Genomic DNA, 19,440 nt, shown 5'->3' with positions numbered 1-19,440 from the left:
TCAAATTGCAAATTCTAGTAGGTTTTTAAGACAGTGGAATGTGTTTCCCATGGCACTTTCATGTGGGTAGACTAATTGTTTTGATGACTGATGGAGTGAATACATTCACATGTTAAAACATTAGATTTAAGCAATTTAAGCAGTGTTTTCTACCTATACACTTCTTATTAAGGTCTTAAGGTCATTTAAACATTTTCAGTTACTTCCATTAAATTGTAAACATTACACACTAAAGCATTTTTTCCTTAATGAATATTTTAAATGATTGTACATTTTTCAATATTTAGTACAGACAGGTTGGACATTACCTGTGTATTTAAGATTTCACATTATACACAGTTTGTCTGCCAGGCCAGTGTACATTGTACATGCTGCACAGTATACTTTGAGGCAAAAATGTTTACAACTAATAGGTCCAAGGAGCATTTTCCCACATAACACCTTAATTTTACAGCACAGCATTAACACATTCACACACAAACCGACCAACTTAAGGCTGGTGTTTGCTGCTGCGCAATTTGGGTTTTTTTAAAAGCGCGACGATTCCTCCAGACTTGCAGACTGTGCAAATCTCCTGAACTATGTCTATCGCCATACAGATCTGCGGTTTGAGAGCGGTGCTTGATTAAGCTTTTAGTGTAGCAAAGCGTCCCTAATGCACGGAGCAGACTCACGGGCAGCCGAGCGAACATGTGGTCTTTATATATATATTCGCGTCACACACTGGCATGGTGGTCTAAGTTATCTGCCTTGGCTGGCCAAGGGCTCTCTAACTCCATCTCAAAAATGCTCTTTATTTTTTTCTGCAAAGTTACAACATTTCTTAGTAACTTTCCAAAGTTTTTTGCAGTTTTCTATTTCATCTTACGTCCTTCCGTAAAGTTAGTTGAGCATTAGCAGTAGTCTGTGTCACTTTTTAGGTTATTCTCTCTTATTAGATCACTTATAAATGTACATCTTTAGTACTCCAGTATTTTGATCAGGTGTAATAAATGAGCCTCTCTGGAAGGGGACAGCCATGGCAAGGTTAGCATAGATGAAATGCCAGCAGGAAGCTGGAAAGAGTCTGATATGAGATGGAGAGGCCAAGAAAAGGGGAGGGGATGGTGAATAGGTTGCTGTCATGCAGAGTGGTGTCTAAGAGCAAGGAAAGGATGGGAGGGGTGTTGATCTATGGGAAATGATGACTTCCTCCCTGTCTGTCTGCTAGTCGAGCCTAGTCTGGCAGGAACTGTTGGGGCTGAGGCTCTGCTTCACAGCTCAGCAGTGGTCGCAGCCCTCCTGCTTGGCACCGTCTGGGAGAGTGCTTTTCATGTGGGCGTTCCCCCTGTACTGCCACTCTTTCTGTTGGGCTGAAAGACGATAGAGAGGGTGAGTGGGTGGGTGGATGGCAGGGTGGAAGGGAGGGAGAGAACGAGAGAAAGAGGAGAGAAGGGGGGTGAGAGGAGGGATGCAGATGTACACCTTACCCTCTTTGCAGGACACATCCTCAGAGCACACTGTTACAGACCATCACCAACACCACCCACACACCGCCCATCCACCATTCAGCTGTACTCAAGGCCAAGGACTGCAGGTAAGGATATGGGTAAATATTTAGAGTATGGGTTTGTGTGTGTGCCCATGTATATTAATACAGCCACATTTTAAGAGATATCTAAACCAGCAGAGCAAACCAAAACAAACATTGATTAAATTTTTGTAGCACGGTTATTTATATGTAAGTGACAGGTGGTTTAGGATTAAGATTTTTTGGTGATACCTTTTGGTATAAGCCAAGGTACTATAATTTTATATTAATGTAAAAGAATGTTGCAGTGTTTGTTTCTTGTTGGTATTCTACAGTTGAACATTTAAATGTGTTTATACTGAACAACTAACTGTTTTTTTCTATATTAGCGTAATAAAAAAACGGTGTACACCTTATGTGTGTGCTACTGTCAAACGCTCAGTGGGCTTAAAAAATATTCTTTCGCTTTAGTGACTCATGACTTTGCAGTCTTCCTCATTTGCGTAACAAAATAAGTAGATTGAGTTATTTCAATGCTAAGACACAACTGTATTTAATGTAAACTAGTAAATAATTTAAACAGGCCATGGCAAAGATGTTCTATGAAAAGCGTGTTAAAAGTTACATAGTTACAAAGTGTCAACTTGATTTTCTGTGTATTCTTGACAGTAGACAAAAGTGAAGATAATTTGAAAAATAGTAAAAGCACAGTCTGTCAGACAAGGATGAGTCTGCTGCTTTTAAACCACAGGTTGCTCCCTGAGCTGCTCGTCTCAAGGAATTAGACCTGCTGTCTGTCTGCTGCCAGGGAAAGAAAAACACCTTCTCATTTCCCTGAGCAGAGGCCCGAGAGGGAATATTAAGGGGATCCTGTGTTTACTCTGCTCTGTGGCCTGGGAAGCTCAGAAGAGTAAGGTCTGTCTCAGTGGCCATAAGCTTGCTGCACAGATTTGTGGGAGACTGGTGTCTTGGCAGTGCTCCAGCTGTGTCTGGGCTGGATAATGAACTCCAGGTGCTGCTGTGGGTAGTTTAAGACACCTGTCACCAATATTTAGTAGCAGAAAAAGCCAGACTGCAAAAAGAGCCGGATGATCTATTTGCTTATTTTAGGAAACCAACCTAACCAAAGGTGCAGGTCTGATGAGGAGATTCCAGCTGCTATGAGAAGATTTCTACAATCAAGTGTTGTCAGTACGCACAGTTGGGTTTTTTTGTGGCTACAGTGGCTATGCGAAAGGAAAATAATAATGGTTCTCTTGTGCAAGAATTAAGACTGTGAAATGATGCAAACCAAATGCAAGGTGTGCCAGCTGTAAAATCTATTAAACTACAGTGTCCCCAATCAATCCACTCCAGTGCACAGCTATCCTGTGGCAAGGCTAGAAAATGTTAAGTCCCCTTTGATTTAAGCACACATAAGGTATGAGAACGTTTATTTCAAGTGTTTGTTGACATCCTGCCTAAAGTCACTTCCTTATGGGTGCTTTCTTGTGCCCTGTAATAAAACTAATTAGACTGTTGTTCTAGAGACAGTAAAGGTTTCTTTTACCACTTTTTTCCAACTCTCAGGATGAAGACCTGCTCGAGGACTATTTGTTTGGAGTGCTGTGTGGTCTTCCTGGGTCTCATAACAGTGACATTTTCTTCTGGCAATGTTTCAACTAAAGGACAGGTTGGTATTAGCCGTAATCTTCCCAAAATTAAAGTTTGGAAATAAGTCTTGCAAAACTTAAATTGTGTCCAATATGGGACAGTGGTAGCCTAGGTTCAAATTCCAGCTCTGCCATGCAGCCACTGTTGGACCCTTGAGCGAGGCTCTTAACCCTCTTGGCTCAAGGGGTGCCATACAATGGCTGACCCTGTGCTCTTACCCCAGATTCCAAACAAGCTGGGATATGTGAAAAAAGAATTTCGTTAAACTGTACTCATGTATATGTATATATGACAAATAAAGGCATTGTATTCTATTCTGTGTTAGATTTTTTAATTGTTAGTAGTTGGCATGGCTTTTGATTTTGACTTGCTTACTGAATACTTCTGTTTGTGGTAGGATGAAGGAGTTGCCTCTAACAGTCTGGAAGATGGACTAATGATGACTACGTATTGGTGGGGGGAATGGGCAAAGTGGACAGCCTGCACACGCACCTGCGGAGGGGGTGTAATGTCTCAGGAGAGACACTGTCTTAAGCAAAGGTCTGTAGTTTTCTTTTAAACATTATGTATGTATTTTACCAGACCTCAGTTATCATTTATTAATTATACTATTATATACTGTATATTCATTACATATTTTTACATAGAAAAAGATCAACTGGTAAGGACAACATGGCATGCACAGGGAGTTCAAAAAGGTACAACCTCTGCAATCCAAAGGTTAGTTGACACTATCTGATAGTTTTAAAAGTTCAATATCCTAACTAATACACTGTCACAGCATTGTAGAGCAGATTTGACCACTTTTACCTCTTTGAATGCTCATAAGTAAATAAATTGAAGTTGTTCCCTCCATTTAATACTCTAATAAATCACTAAGATGGTCATTTAGTCTCAGCTGTATGAATCGTACTCGTTACAGGAATGTCCCTCAACTGGAAGAAGTTTTCGAGAGGAGCAGTGCTGGTCTTTCAACTCTCAGTTGTTCAATGGAAAATATTACCACTGGAAACCACTTTACCCAGGTAGCCAAACTGAAATGAAATTAAAGCATATAAGAAATATTCATGTCCAAAAGATAAAGTTGTATTTGTAATTCTGTAGATGACTACGTCCATATCTCCAGCAATCCCTGTGATCTTCACTGCACCACATCAGACGGTCAGAGGCAGTTGATGGTCCCAGCACGTGATGGAACTTCCTGCAAGTATAGCAATTACAGAGGAGTCTGTGTAGACGGCAGGTGTGAGGTAAATGTATGGACTTTGAGATAAAGTGACTTTATCAACTCTATTAACCCAATTATTTATGATTTTCAAAAAACATGATACATTTGTGGTGTCCCTTTTCAGCCTATTGGATGTGATGGGATTCTTTTCTCTCCCAACACACTGGATAAGTGTGGAGTGTGTCAAGGAGATGGAAGCAGCTGTAGCAGGGTAACTGGAAACTTTCGTCTTGGGGCTTCCAGCCTTGGTATGGACACCCTGATAGCTTACATGACCTGCACACCAACTAAGCGCCACACAAAAACTTTAAATATTTGTTTTTCTTTTTTATTAAAGGATATTCCTTCATTACTCAGATCCCTGAGGGTTCATGGGACATTCAGATCATTGAGAGAAAAAAGTCTCCAGATATACTGGGTATGTGAAACTATTACAATAATAATCAATTCCATTTAACATATGATTTAACTTTGGTAACATTACTGAGAGGAGCTTAAATAAACATCTTTGACAATTCTTCCTTTTTTACAATGCAGCTGTGACAGACCAGGCCGGGAACTTCTTCTTCAATGGCGCCTACAAAGTAGACAGCCCTCAGAACTTCCACGTGGCAGGCACCATCTTCAAGTACCGGAGGCCCACAGATGTGTATGAGACGGGGATTGAGTACATCGTGGCGAAAGGGCCCATCGATCAGCCCATCAATGTTCTGGTACTGTAGCTGCGGTCCTTCCTCCTGCCGCCAAGGGCAATCTCTGGGTAATCTCACTTGGCTAGCTGTCCCTGCCTATAACTTAATGAGGACCACTGGTGCCATGGCTTATACTCAAAAAGCAGAAACACTGAAAAATTGCCCATGAAGCAATGAATGTCAGCGTTTTATTAGTGTGGGAATGGGGATGCAACATTTTCAGATAATAAATTCTGCAGCAGTTAAACTTACATCCTGCTTTCATATTTAGTGCCTTCTGAATCCACCACAGACCTACTATTGATGCTTGGTTGTTGCTATTAATCGTATTTAAGTCCTTACACTTATAGTCCTGTACATTTATTATTTAAAAGTATATGTGTTAACCGTGCATGCTTTTATATTTATTCATTGATTTGTTATATGTCTGTTTCTCTTCTGTTTTTAAAGGTCTGGAACCAGAATGGCCACAACCCTTACATCACTTATGAGTACACAGTAATGCGTGACCCTCTCAGTCCAGTTTCTCAGCCACCCATTTACACTGGCTCTAATGGGGGATCTAGCCACCAGGTTTCTGTGGAAGTCAGCAATGTGAGGCCCCACAATGGCAGTATGAATGACAAGGCTGTCCCAGAGACACAGATGAAGCAGGTCAGTACACAGAACATTGGGACAGGGGTAAAGCCAGGCCAGGAGACCAATGAAGTGTATGAGGACACAGCTGCTATAGACTGTGAACAGGATGCTCCAACACCACCCCTCTATCAAGGTATGTATTAGTAGGCTTGATGTCTCCCACATAGTATTTTTTGCTAAATTCAAACCTTGTATTGTTCAGTATTGTATTAGGTGAAGTATTGTGATCAGAAAGGAGAGACAAGTTAGGACAAAAGTGTGAACACAATCTTTCATACATCTAAAATACGCAAAGGCTTAAATAATTGAACTTGTCCATTATTGTAACCTTATGTTGATGAAGAAGGAAACAGCAGCTGGCCAAGTGGAGTGGTTGCCCCTGGCATTGTGCCTGCAAGCAGACCTGCAGAAGAGATGGTGGATTCGGAGAATCTTCTATGGAGGATGCTCCTTGGTCAACACTTTGGGACAGATGACATGCTTGTCAACCATTCAACCAATCAGCTTCTCAATAGGGAAGGAAGCATTACAACTGATGCAGAGCCTGTTGAGTTAGAGTACAGCAGCACAGAGCAAGGAAACATTAATAGTTCATTTTTTGAGTTTACCCTGGCCCGACGGCGCAATGACACAGGAGATTTGTTGTTCCAGAACAGAACTTTGGTTACCAGCCTGAGGAGCAGCAACCGCACCAATCGCACCAGGTAAATGAACTCATTAAGCCCGTACCTATTATCTCAATCTAAAATAATTTTTGTACTGTGTTTCTACAAAGCATATGGTAAATATATTTGCATAGATTTTTTATATTGCATGAAATAATGCAATAAATTTATCTTAAATCACACAACTGCTACGTTTACATGTACATTCAGTTAGGACAGCCAAGCATGTTGGGAATGAAATGTGCTCTAGACTGTCTTTGGAGTTCATTGCTTTTTTGTAACATAAATTCAAAGAGTGGCGAGAAAATACAGCCGAGCGGAGGGCTGGTAGGGCTGCATTCCTTTATATTCATAATTCATGTCAGCTTCCTTGCAATGTGACCAATTTCTGCCTCGCCAGCCTCTGTGCCAGAGATCATAAAACACATGACATAGCACACCCTCTGACAGACACAGACTCAAAAGTAAAGAAGATGGCCTTTCAGAGCCTAAATCAATGCTGTTGTTACTGTTTTTGTATGAGTAAATCAGCATTATTTACTGAAATACAGGTTATGCATGTCCAAATATATAAATAGACAGAAGTCACATCGTCCAGGTCTCTGTATACCAGTCATTTAGTCAATGAGAATTGCAAATACATTGGTATTGTCTAATATGTGCTAAAGATGGATGCTTTGAGGTCAACCTGAATGACTTTTTCTGCCTTTAGGGGTCATCAAAAGGTTGTTGGAAAAAACAAATTAAGTACTGCAGATATGTATCGCTGGAAACTGTCCTCTCAAGAACCATGCAGCATAACGTGCTCAATAGGTGCAGAGTAAATTCACACATCCTAATACAGTGGTTTTAGAAAGTATTTAGACCCTTTGACTTTTTGCACACTTTGAAATCCACATGGGTTTTATTTTGAATAGATATAACTGAAATTGTACTAATCAAATCTTTTAAGTATGCAGATCCTTCATTGTGGCACTCCAAACTCCAGATGTGTCTAGAGCTTTGAACTGAAGTCAAACTGTTGCAATTTGTATTGATTATACATAATTTGGAAAGGTACACACCTGGGTCTAATAGGCACCACAATTTCAAGGAACTGTCTGTGAATCTCTGCAATAAAATTTTGTTAAGCAGAGATCAGGGCAAAGATATAAAAAATCTAAGGCTTTGCATGTTCCCAGGACCACTGTGGCCTCTAGTGCAAGCCAACTCAGACTGGGACAACATTTTACCTGTTCAACACAACAATGAACTGAAGCATTCAGAAAAACAAGCATACATCCAAAACAACACTTAGGTAGCTGAATGTCTTTGGGTGGTCCAGCCAAAGCCCAGAATAAAACATGGCAACGTGAAGATGACAGTTCAAAAGTACTCACAATTTAACCTGACAGTGCTTGAGAGGATCTGTCATGATTAATGGGATGAAGTGCCCAAATTATGGAATACAAATCTTGTAAAAACACAGCCAGTGATGCTCATAAAAACTATTGAATTTGGTCTGAAGAGTCTATAGTGTTTACTTTCTAAATCCACTGTATACACAAATTTAAATCAATTGGAATAACAATAATTATTATTATTTAACACTCTTCTCTTTGTAACAGGTGTGACAAGGTCATTTGCTACGTGTGTACGATATGATGGTGTTGAGGTGGATGACTCTTACTGTGATGCTTTGACTCGCCCTGAACCTGTGCATGAATTATGCATTGGAAAAGAGTGCCAACCAAGGCATGTGTGCCCTATCAATAAAAATATGCAGTACAGTAAAAAAGGAAGAGTTCACTTTAACTAAACTCTTCAAGAAACTATCCAGTTCTTCTGATTTCCATCAGCAATAAGTAACAAAAGTACTTTGTAGCAAAATGTTTTGACATACATTTGAACTAATCAATTTTATATCTTTTGGTCATGTCTGCAGGTGGGAGGCGAGCAGCTGGAGTGAGTGCTCACGGACCTGTGGTGAAGGATTTCAGTTCCGTTTGGTGCGCTGCTGGAAGATGCTGGCCCCCGGTCTGGACAGCTCAGTCTATAGTGACCTATGCACAGATGGCGAGCTTGAGCGCCCCCCAGAGCGTCGGTCCTGCAAGAGCCCCACCTGTGGCCCACAGTGGGAGGTGGCTGAGTGGTTGGAGGTGTGTCAACAATTAAATGTGTATACTAGTGATCAGAATATCGCTGGTTTAAGCCCCACCACCGCCAAGGTGCCACTGTTGGGTTCCTAATCAAGTCACTTAAAACTATATATGTATGCTTGCCATAATACCAGCCACTATGCGGGTAAAGTTTAGCGAAAAATGTTTTTTAATAAGTAGTTAGCATAGATTGCAAGAAGGCACTAATTTGTCTTTTGTTTCTTGAACAGTGTCCAGCAAAATGTGGCCGCAAAGGTGTAGTAACCCGTGAGGTCAGGTGCTCCGATGAAATCAGGCCATGTGATGAGGCAACCCGGCCTCCATCAACCAAGAACTGCACTGGTCCACCTTGTGAGCGCCAGTGGACAGTATCCGACTGGGGACCGGTAGGAAATTATTTCATCATTGCACTTATCACACTACAGTATTACCTTATTCTAAAGCTATTTATATTTATTTATAGCTATATATCATTTATCTAGTATGTCTTTTTTACATGTTTTATAGTGCTCAGGGCCATGTGGGCAAGGAAAGATGATTCGGCATGTGTACTGCAAAACCCCTGAGGGGCGTGTGGTGCCTGAGTCTCAGTGTTCCCTGGAAAACAAGCCTCTGGCCATTCATCCATGTGGAGAAAAAGAGTGTCCTCCACACTGGCTGGCACAAGACTGGGAAAGGGTGAGCCATCACAATAGCTGTTTAAGTGTGTGTGCTAATGAGTTTTGGGGCTTTCTCCAAAAGACAATTTGGGTTTAAATCCATAAAGTGTGGGTTACCGCTTAAATTCCTTTTTCCCTTGTTTGTTGAGGGAGAAAGCTCATTAGAGTAATCAGATGGTGTTTTTAAAAACATTGTGGTAAGTGTGAAACACCAAGAAACAAATAATAATATATTTTTTTTTCATCTCAGTGCAACACCTCATGCGGACGTGGTGTAAAAAAGAGGATTGTGCTATGCACTGGTATCACTGGTGGCAAGTTTCAAATCCACGAGGATGCAGCATGTGATGAAACCAAACGACTATTAGATGAAGACACCTGTTTTGAAAGACCTTGTTTCAAATGGTACACAACACCTTGGTCTGAGGTAACTTCATTTTTATTCATAATAACTACTTTAAACACTTTATTTATTAATAACACCTGAAGAAGTTGAAATACACCCTGGACAGTTTGTCAATTGCAAAGCATCACCCAGTCATTCACTCACATTTAGAGACAATTTAAAACTGCCAATCTACCTTCATGCATCGCTGGTCCCAGCTGGTTTTGAAGGTTCACTATCTTTCCTTTTTCCAAGAACTGAGTTGTGTCATATTGTGACAACCAGTTATTAGTTCTGCACTCTCCCTGTTCTATCCACTGTCTCTGCATAGTCTCTTTGTGGGCTGCATAATAAATACATAAATGAGTTTACATAAATGAGTACAACTTCAAATGTTCCTGTAATTACAGTGCACAAAGACGTGTGGAGTGGGAGTGAGAATGAGAGATGTGAAGTGTTACCAAGGAAGAGAACTTGTTCGGGGATGTGACCCCCTGACCAAACCAATTAACAAACAGACCTGTGCACTGCAACCTTGCCCCACTGAACCACCAGGTAAACCTAAAAGTAAAAATGTTCATTACATTATATATAAAAAGTATGCCAAATAGCAATGGATAAACCTTATTAATGGCTGCTTTTCAATACAGATGAGAACTGCCAGGATCGTCCCAACACCAACTGCTCCTTGGCTCTTAAGATCAACCTGTGCAGCCACTGGTTTTACAGCAAGGCATGTTGTCATTCATGCCGAAATCTGCGCACCACCTAGTTATTGTCACTAGGACAAAAGAGTTGCCATTTCACAGAGATGACATGAATTTCAACATTTTCAGCATCCTAGTTAGGGACCACGTACCATCTGCGTATTATGTGAACTGTTGAAGTTCATAAAGGGTTGTTATGTCAAAATCATGACTCTAGTATTAAAAGAAAATTGTGGACCAAAAACTAGACATCAGCTTGAGTTAACTTTATTTAACTATCGTTGATGTCAATATTATAGTAGCAGTTTATATATTTTGTGACAAAGTCCTAAGGAGGTGGACTACATTAAGCAAACTTTAAATTATTTTGATAATTGCACAATGAAGCATATTTATAATGCATGAAAATATTATTAATGCAACAAACAGGCAGCGGTTGAGGTAAGCATCAAAAGTTACTTCGATCTTTAGATAGAGGACTATATAATTTGGCTAAACACAAGTTGACCCTTCATCTACTGCCAGTTTCAATTATATATATTTTTTCTTATTTATCCATTACTTGACCACTGCTATTGTTTATTTATTATTCAGAAAAAAGAGTTCTCATAAAAAAATCCACTGTTCTATTATTTTCAAAATCAGGTGTTGACAGAAATGGAATAGCAAACACTTCATGCTATCTATCATTAACTGAATCCTGGCACTTGAACATATTTGTAATATTTGAAATGATATGCAAGTAATATATAGCATTTTTGGGGCACAATTTAATCAGTATGATATTTTCTTGTTGTTACCTCAGTGTATAAAAGACAATCAAAAATATACTTCAATTATTTTATTGTCAAAAAATTTTACATTTTATGTTATCAATATATGACCAATAATATGTTATCAATAATAATTTTGTGTAATATCTGTACGTCCTGTTAGACTAGGCATGTGTTTTTAACTCTGACAAATGCTTAAATAAAAGCACAAGACTTTTTGATGGTTAATGGATTGTCTGGACTGATTTTTAGTTACAGTGTCAGTTACACAAATGCAGTCACAAGAGTGACAGCATTCAACTCATTTTAAAATAAGTGATTGTAATAAGGCAAATAATGTCATTGTACTTCTTGTACCTTAGCTGGTAACAAAGTAGTCGACAGTGTACTATCTGAGCAAAAGACGCCATCTGCTGGTCTGGAAAATCCTAACAGAAATGTGCATGGTAAACTCTGATTATTTGTAACAGAATAAAATAGTTTTATGTTATATTCATTAATAACAATCATCATATTAGTACATTATGTTTTACCAAAAAAGTAACTAAAATATGGATACACCTAAATAAAATGGGAATGGTTGGTGATATTAACTTCCTGTTTGTGGCACATTAGTATATGGGAGGGGGGAAACTTTTCAAGATGGGTGGTGACCATGGCGGCCATTTTGAAGTCGGCCATTTTGGATCCAACTTTAGTTTTTTCAATGGGAAGAGGGTCATGTGACACATCAAACTTATTGAGAATTTCACAAGAAAAACAATGGTGTGCTTGGTTTTAACGTAACTTTATTCTTTCATGAGTTATTTACAAGCTTCTCTTTGTTTACAGCCATTGACATGTCGCAGAGGTTAACACGTGAGGAGCGGATAGAAATTGTGTTGATGTCTGGTGAACGCAGTACCCGGGTCATTGCAGCAGATTTCAATGCAAGACACCCTACGAGACCACCCATCTCCCATGCTACAGTTAGCAAACTGTTTGCAAAGTTTCGTGAAACTGGTTCAGTGTTGGATTTGCTGAACATTTTGTTCAGTGATGAGGCAAACTTTTATGTGAATGGTGAAGTTAACAAACAAAACCACCGCTATTGGTCTGACACTAACCCACATTAGATAGATCCCTCCAAGACTGTTGGAACACAAAAATTGATGGTATGGTGTGGTATTTGGGGTACAAAGATAGTGGGGCCATTCTTCATCAATGGAAACCTCAAGGCCACTGGATATTTGAAATTGCTACATGATGATGTGTTTCCCTCTTTATGCACTGAAGCTGGCACGTTCCCTGAGTTTTTCCAGCAAGATGGTGCACCACCACATTATGGGTGTCAGGTCCGAGCATTCCTAGATGAACAGTTTCCTGGAAAGTGGATTGGTCGTCGTGGGCCAGTTGAATGGCCCCCAAGGTCTCCCGATCTGACCCCCTTAGACTTTTATCTTTGGGGTCATCTGAAGGCAATTGTCTATGCTGTGAAGATACGAGATGTGCAGCACCTGAAACTACGGATACTGGAAGCCTGTGCTAGCATTTCTTCTGCGGTGTTGCTATCAGTGTGTGAAGAGTGGGAGAAGAGGGTTGCATTGACAATCCAACACAATGGGCAGCACTTTGAACACATTTTATAAGTGGTCAGAAACTTGTAAATAACTCATGAAAGAATAAAGTTACGTTAAAACCAAGCACACCATTGTTTTTCTTGTGAAATTCTCAATAAGTTTGATGTGTCACATGACCCTCTTCCCATTGAAAAAACTAAAGTTGGATCCAAAATGGCCGACTTCAAAATGGCCGCCATGGTCACCACCCATCTTGAAAAGTTTCCCCCCTCCCATATACTAATGTGCCACAAACAGGAAGTTAATATCACCATATAAATGGCCCACCCTGTATAATTAACTGTAACTGTGCAATTGATAAGTATTTGCTTTCTACTAATATTCTTTAAAATTTGATCTATCAGACTTCCAACACTTGAAAAAACTTGATGCAGGACTGGATGTCCTAATGTCTTTGGGGGGAAAATGTAGCTGAATGATGAGTGCTAATTATAATTACAAGGATGTGTAATGAAAAAAACAAAAACAAATACTTTTTGTATCGTATAGGAAAACACTTACATTTTGTAAAACACAGTTACATTTCTTTGGAAAAAAAAAAGGCTAAATATTCTATACAAGCACCCCAAAACAGCAGGTTTTTATTAGTTTACATTTTATTAGTATTATTGTTCTGGATGTCTGTGAAACAAGTTATAACAATAAACAAAAGAAAATTACAATGTCTTTCACAGTCTGTTAAGGTTATATTAAATTATATGGAGCATCCACCAAACATGTCTCTGAAATGTAGCTGTTCCGATTCTGCATTAACACATTTCTAGGTTAATTTAACCAGTAGCCAGCAGCTGTCAATGTATAAAACAACTAACAAATTCCGATCAATTAAAATAATTTAAAAGTTAATTAAAATCCAAAATTAAATAAAATCCTGGTATACTAAAGCTAAAAGAAACTGTCTACTGGTCAATCTCTAAAGGCTGATGTGCAAGGTGAAATATGCTCCAAGTCATATAGACTATAAACCAAGCTATATTTAGTATTATATGTGGCTATACATACTAAGCATTGTATTTAGAACAAATTACAAATTTGTGTGATTTGCACTATACATATACATTGTATTTTAAAGTGTACCTTTTTTCTTACATAGGTATTCACTTACCTTAAACATTAACACATTTAAAAGCAGTGTTATAACTTAATTGTGATGTTACATTCAGGTATAAAAAATATAAAATAGCCAATGTGCTTATAAGTTTATGGCAACAGTTTAGGGGAGGCCCTTTCATGACACCTGTTCACAAACCAAGGTTCAAAAAACATGATTTGACAGGTTTGATGTGGAGGAACTCCAGCTGCCTACACAGAGCACTGACTTTAACCTTGCTAAACACCTTTGGGATTCATTAAAATGTCTAATGCAAACCGTGCCACAAACCTGTGTGCATTTAAAGAGTGCATTTTATGTGATCTTAATATAAATCCACCTGGTCCTGAAAGCCCCTAGAATTGGTAAGAGAATATACAGTATATCAGGATTCAGTTATAACAAAAATCCCACAAAGCGCCATTATCATGAACTATCATAAAATGGAAAGAAAATAGCATAACTGCAACTCTAAGATCAATCATCCACCAAAAAACTTAAAATCCACTAAAAGACTGGACAAGAAAGGCATTAGTCAAAAAGCACCCCCCAGAGATAACATTAAGAGCTTGACAGATTCACAACTTAGATGAGAAAAGCTGTACACACAACAACTAAGAAAAAAAGTCATATCAAATACTGTTTGAGCTCCACAGGTATGCTGGAGACTGATGTGACCAAGGGTATGAGTTCTTATTAGCAGGGTCTGTAAATTGGTCAGGGTTAAAATCAAGAGAAATCGGACTGAATGGCTAAATACAGGGCAATCCTAAAAGAACCTTAACCTTCAATTGCTCACATTATATTCAGACACATTTATTTGTCACTTTGAATAAAAGTGTCCAATCTGATAGTGCTTGAGCAGTTTTGCTATATCTGAATCCTGGGCTAATAATAATAATAATAATAATAATAATAATAATAATAATAATAATAATAATAATAATAACTCAGGCACTATACTGTTACCAGCAGGGTGGCTCCTACCATTACATCACACTAGCCTGCAGCAGTTGAGCTTGTTTGCAAATGTAAACTAAATGAAATACAGTATAACATTTCCATATCTCAAATGTCATTTTTCTTCTTGCCCCTGGTGTAAATCTTACTTATTTTTCGAATAAAGTGAAAAGTCAAAACAGGGCTTTTGAAGGAATTACACATCAGTGCTGAAACTATGGTGTGTCATCACCTCCCTCATGGCAACAGCATGGATCAAATTAAGCTTGTCAAGGCTGGTCATGTCCATAGCTAGGTCTACCTCCTGCTGCTTTAGGCCTCTGTAGCTGATCCTTGCACTTCCATTCCTCATCCCTTCTTCTCCAGGCATGTAATATGGAAGTATACCAGAGCAAGAGGGGCAAAATGTATATGACCGGATTGGTAGGGCAGGCGTGAAGCGGCTGTAGGCAGCTGGTTCATAAAATTTGGTGGTTGGTAAATGCTGCTTAGATATGTATTCTGGAGGGGGTAGAATACTTAGTGGGCTTGGAGGGCTAGGAAAACTTTGAAGACTTGGAGGGCTCAGTGGTCTTGGCGAAGGCAGATGGTCTGGAGGACTTGAAGAGATTGACTGACATGCTGGACTGGATGAGGATTTGGTGAAGGGTTCTTCCTCCTCCTCCCCCTCTTCTGACCGGTTCCCTTTACAACAGTAATACTAGGAGGTACAGGTGAGGACAGTCCAGAGGTTCGATTGTACAAGGGTTGCAAAAGGGGGAAAGAGATCAAACAAAAGTAATGATTGATTCTGCCCAAAAAAAGTTGTTTTTTATATATTTCCAATATTTATTTGAAGAAGTAAACAATAGTAAACAAGTTTTATGACAAAATAAAGGCAAGATTAGGCACCTCTATGCATTTTTCTCTTAATTCTGTATCTCTTTGGGGGGAAATGCATTATTCAGTATGGGAAAATTCAGGGTTTTAAAATTAAGGCAAGTTGCTAAATGTGTGTTTACCTGCAGCCTACAGCAACACAGCACTGTAACAATAGTCAGTAAGATGACTGCTGCTATGATTCCACCAGTGATGACCACTGTTCCGGCTGTCATTCGAAATCCTCTCCATCAACTCCCTGCATTTTTGCAAAAGAAGACGTTGTCTATAACACTATTACAATATAATTTAACATCATATAGTAAGTGTAAATAAATGGATAACTGGTAATTTGGTACAGCCAAATATTTACCCCACAAATTTCTACCATTGTCATATAAGTCATGTTACAAGAATTTCAAACTGTCTTACTCCTGTTAAACTTGAGAAATAATGAGAGAGTTGGCAACAGTTTAAATACCCCATTCATTTTGATGGAATTGCCAAATGTTTTCTATGTTGATGTGCACACTGTACACACAAGCCTACCAAGTTTTTAAGCTGTCTTATACAGGTGTAAAACTTGGTGTAAAAGGCTTAAAATTATAAAATTAATTGCTTTAACTCATTTATAAGCATTTACTGTACAGGTCTTTAGCTATGTGCTTAGACATCTACATAAAATTGTGGCAATTCAGGTAAATTTGTATGAGATATGCAAAAAGATACATATGGTGAAATCCAGTCTAGCCATGGGTTGTAAAATCAATATTATGAAGGGGTTGAATAATTGTTACATGGCAGCATTAACAAAATATCCTGCTACTCTAAAATGCTACATCATTCAGTTGTGCTCATTGCTATATCATTCAATTAATTTTCGTTGGTAGGTTGAATATAACTTATTAAATATATTTTAAATAAACGCTAGCGTAACAATAACTCTATTTCTTATGTTTCTGTTTACTGTATCCATATTGTTAATTGTCCAAATATTAATAAAATTACTATTTAAAAGTATTTACTCACCCTTTATGTTCGCTGTCCTTTCTGAGGCGAGTCAGTCACACAACCGCAGTTCTATTTTGACCGAATTTACAATATAATACATTTTAAACGAGAACCTTGTCTTACGAGTTTTTTGTCGCCACCTTTAATTTAATTATTTCTTAACAGTAGTTTTGTAACTTTAGAAAATAATAAACGGTAAGAAAAGCACGACGACAGGCGGTTGGTTGCTTTCTGGTGAATGTAGTTTCAGATTCCTCTCAGAGTCTTGAGCGCGCGCATTGATGCGCGAGTCCATTCGTGCGCGTGGAGAATGGTTGCGTCCTAAATCCCATTGTACCATACTGTGTAATAGAATGTTACATGTTTAATGCATACTGTAAAGTACATCTATATGCATTAAATGTGCACATTTAACCTTTGCACAATAGCAATAATCTGGACTCATTCACATTTCCATCAAAACAAAAATGTATCCTCTAAAAAAACTCAATGACTACCAGTACTTGAACCTCTTTTAATTAGAGAGTTACAGGTGTTTAAGTCAGATCCAGTGCTAAATGATGTATAAAACACAAAAAAATTATTATATGCTTCCAACTTCATTGTTCTGTTTCCTGTGTCCACAAACTCCAGTGGTCTGCATAGAGCCCTGATCTTAACCATCTTGCACCCATTTGGGAAAAAACTGGAACTCCTAACAAAATCTTGTAAAAAAAAAAAAAAACCTTCTTAGAGGAATGGAAGCAGTTATAACCACAGAGGATGTCTAATTCTTATAAATGCCCATGGTTTTGGAATGGAATGTCCAACAAGCTACTTATAGAGGGTATATAGAGGGTATACTTTTTTATAACTACAGACAATATTATCATGTTTACTAAACAAAAAGCCAGTTTACTTGAAATTTACTCAGATTATATCATATGAGCGATAGCCTAGTGGTTAAGGTACTGGACTAGTAATCAGAAGGTCGCTGGTTCAAGCCCCACTACTGCCAGGTTGCTGCTGTTGGGCCCTCAATTGCTCAGACTGTATACTGTAACTGTAATGTAAGTCGCTTTGGATAAAGACGTCTGCTAAATGCCGTAAATGTAAATATGATTAAGATTATAAAGAGCTCTTCGGGAAGTTTTAAGAAGAAGGAACATCTGCGGCCTGCACCTAATGACAGTAAATTTACGTTCATATTCAAATAAGTTACTATTATAGACAGCCATAGGTCTATATGCCCTCATGTTTTGTGTGTCACATTGACAACACTCACACACCCATGCACCATACAAACCCCTCTTAAGGTACAATCCCCCACTCACTTTTCCTTTTTTAACTTGCCCCTGATTCACTGTTATGTAGCAATCTGAGCATCAGTCCGAGATAATAGCAAGAGGAAGTGGATATCCAGATTTTTATTAAATCAATTATTAAACTTGAGAAGCCAAGATTTAGTGTATTGTGCAGACAGGGCAGTGAAATATTTATGCTAGAAGATGCATGGTATGGAGTGGTCATTTTCCTGTTCTTTGCATTTTTCCTCTCATCCTCTTGCTTTTAGAATCTCAAGAGGTGTCCTCACTCAGAAGCAGCTGGGAGGGCTGAAGTAAGACATCTTCAAATCCTGTTAATGTACAATTAAAAATATCCAACATTTAATTTAAGAAATTTATTCCCAAATGTTTTCCTATTGTATTTGCAATATCTACATAACGTTTTTACCATTTGTTTTAACCATTTGTAGGCCTAGTTAATCTGTACAATGTAACACTTTTAACTGCCAGTAGAGTGCATGAGTGTGTAAAAAAATGTGACCCAATTGCATCTGAGTGTTAAATTGTGTGGCTGTGACTGAAGATGATGTACAAGAGATTGAGAGAATCATGTTATTTGACTGGCAATCTGTTCAAGATTTATGGCCTAATGAATGGTGCACAGAAGTGAGAGATCTTGAATTTTAAATACATTTTAGGCATATGTAGCAATCTGAGCATCAGTCCGAGATAATAGCAAGAGGAAGTGGATATCCAGATTTTTATTAAATCAATTATTAAACTTGAGAAGCCAAGATTTAGTGTATTGTGCAGACAGGGCAGTGAAATATTTATGCTAGAAGATGCAGGGTATGGAGTGGTCATTTTCCTGTTCTTTGCATTTTTCCTCTCATCCTCTTGCTTTTAGAATCTCAAGAGGTGTCCTCACTCAGAAGCAGTGGTCTAAATAAAAAAAAAGAGAACTGATGGCAGTAAATCCTAATCTTAACTTAATACAACATCTGAGGAGAATACACCACTGTTTCCATATAATGGGACTCTTTATCAATGTTGGCATTTCAGTTTTTGAAGAGTGCCTGAGGGGCCCACTACTGCTTCAAGATTAGAATCACCAGCGGTGCAATTGGTTGGTAAGGCATCTACATACAGTCATAATTGATTATGTCTGGGTGGGGATGGCTGAGGCCCATAGTGAGTTACTGCATTGTGAGCAGTGGTTCCAAGGAAGCTGGACCCACCACGACCCTACATTTACATTTTCAGCATTTAGCAGAACCCTAAAATGTAAGCACTGGTAAAACATGGAAATAAAATGATTTATTAATTCGATACAAATACCAAGTGATATTTATGTTGATAAAAAGTTGGGGTGGGGGTAAATACTTATTTTAAAGGCACTGTATTTTCAAAGCAAGTATAAATGAGAGTAAATACAATCTACTGCACTACCATCATTCCAATACAATCACAAATTGATTGTGTTTGTATTCCAGTGCAATACAAATGCAATCTCCAGCTGTGATGTGATTTGTGATGTGATATAAAACACATCCTTCGGTACAAATCCATGCATAAATTAGATGAGTTT

The 19,440-nt window shown here is 38.5% G+C and overlaps 2 protein-coding genes across 2 annotated transcripts; one reads left to right on the top strand and one right to left on the bottom strand.

Annotated features, from left to right (window-relative positions):
• Positions 1-1,516: 1,516 nt before the first annotated feature.
• Positions 1,517-11,192, top strand: adamtsl2 (ADAMTS-like 2). Its single transcript, XM_063017752.1, has 19 exons — positions 1,517-1,576; positions 3,080-3,182; positions 3,561-3,703; positions 3,811-3,883; positions 4,086-4,188; positions 4,268-4,413; positions 4,516-4,639; positions 4,729-4,809; positions 4,929-5,104; positions 5,534-5,855; positions 6,066-6,426; positions 7,100-7,200; positions 7,995-8,121; positions 8,312-8,525; positions 8,756-8,911; positions 9,033-9,203; positions 9,435-9,611; positions 9,980-10,124; positions 10,220-11,192. Exons 2-19 carry the CDS (start codon positions 3,081-3,083, stop codon positions 10,339-10,341), a joined length of 2,844 nt encoding a protein of 947 aa, XP_062873822.1. The 5' UTR covers positions 1,517-1,576; position 3,080; the 3' UTR covers positions 10,342-11,192.
• Positions 11,193-14,905: 3,713 nt separating this feature from the next.
• Positions 14,906-15,812, bottom strand: LOC134335646 (protein FAM163B). The gene is made up of 2 exons (XM_063018227.1): positions 15,720-15,812; positions 14,906-15,418 (listed from the first exon to the last, which is right to left on the bottom strand). Exons 1-2 carry the CDS (start codon positions 15,810-15,812, stop codon positions 14,915-14,917), a joined length of 597 nt encoding a protein of 198 aa, XP_062874297.1. The 3' UTR covers positions 14,906-14,914.
• Positions 15,813-19,440: the final 3,628 nt, after the last annotated feature.

The sequence above is a fragment of the Trichomycterus rosablanca genome, chromosome 21, assembly GCF_030014385.1.
Source record: "Trichomycterus rosablanca isolate fTriRos1 chromosome 21, fTriRos1.hap1, whole genome shotgun sequence".
Taxonomy (NCBI): Eukaryota; Metazoa; Chordata; class Actinopteri; order Siluriformes; family Trichomycteridae; genus Trichomycterus; species Trichomycterus rosablanca.
This window is presented reverse-complemented; position numbering and strand designations above follow the sequence as displayed.

Excerpts from the sequence above, each read along its gene's own strand:
- adamtsl2 (XM_063017752.1), top strand. The coding sequence starts at position 3,081 with ATGAAGACCTGCTCGAGGACTATTTGTTTGGAGTGCTGTGTGGTCTTC. Across the intron at positions 3,183-3,560 it reads ATGTTTCAACTAAAGGACAG|GATGAAGGAGTTGCCTCTAA; the intron begins GTTGGTATTAGC and ends TGTTTGTGGTAG. Across the intron at positions 5,856-6,065 it reads AACACCACCCCTCTATCAAG|AAGGAAACAGCAGCTGGCCA; the intron begins GTATGTATTAGT and ends ATGTTGATGAAG.
- LOC134335646 (XM_063018227.1), bottom strand. The coding sequence starts at position 15,812 with ATGACAGCCGGAACAGTGGTCATCACTGGTGGAATCATAGCAGCAGTC. Across the intron at positions 15,419-15,719 it reads TGTGTTGCTGTAGGCTGCAG|TATTACTGTTGTAAAGGGAA; the intron begins GTAAACACACAT and ends TGTACCTCCTAG.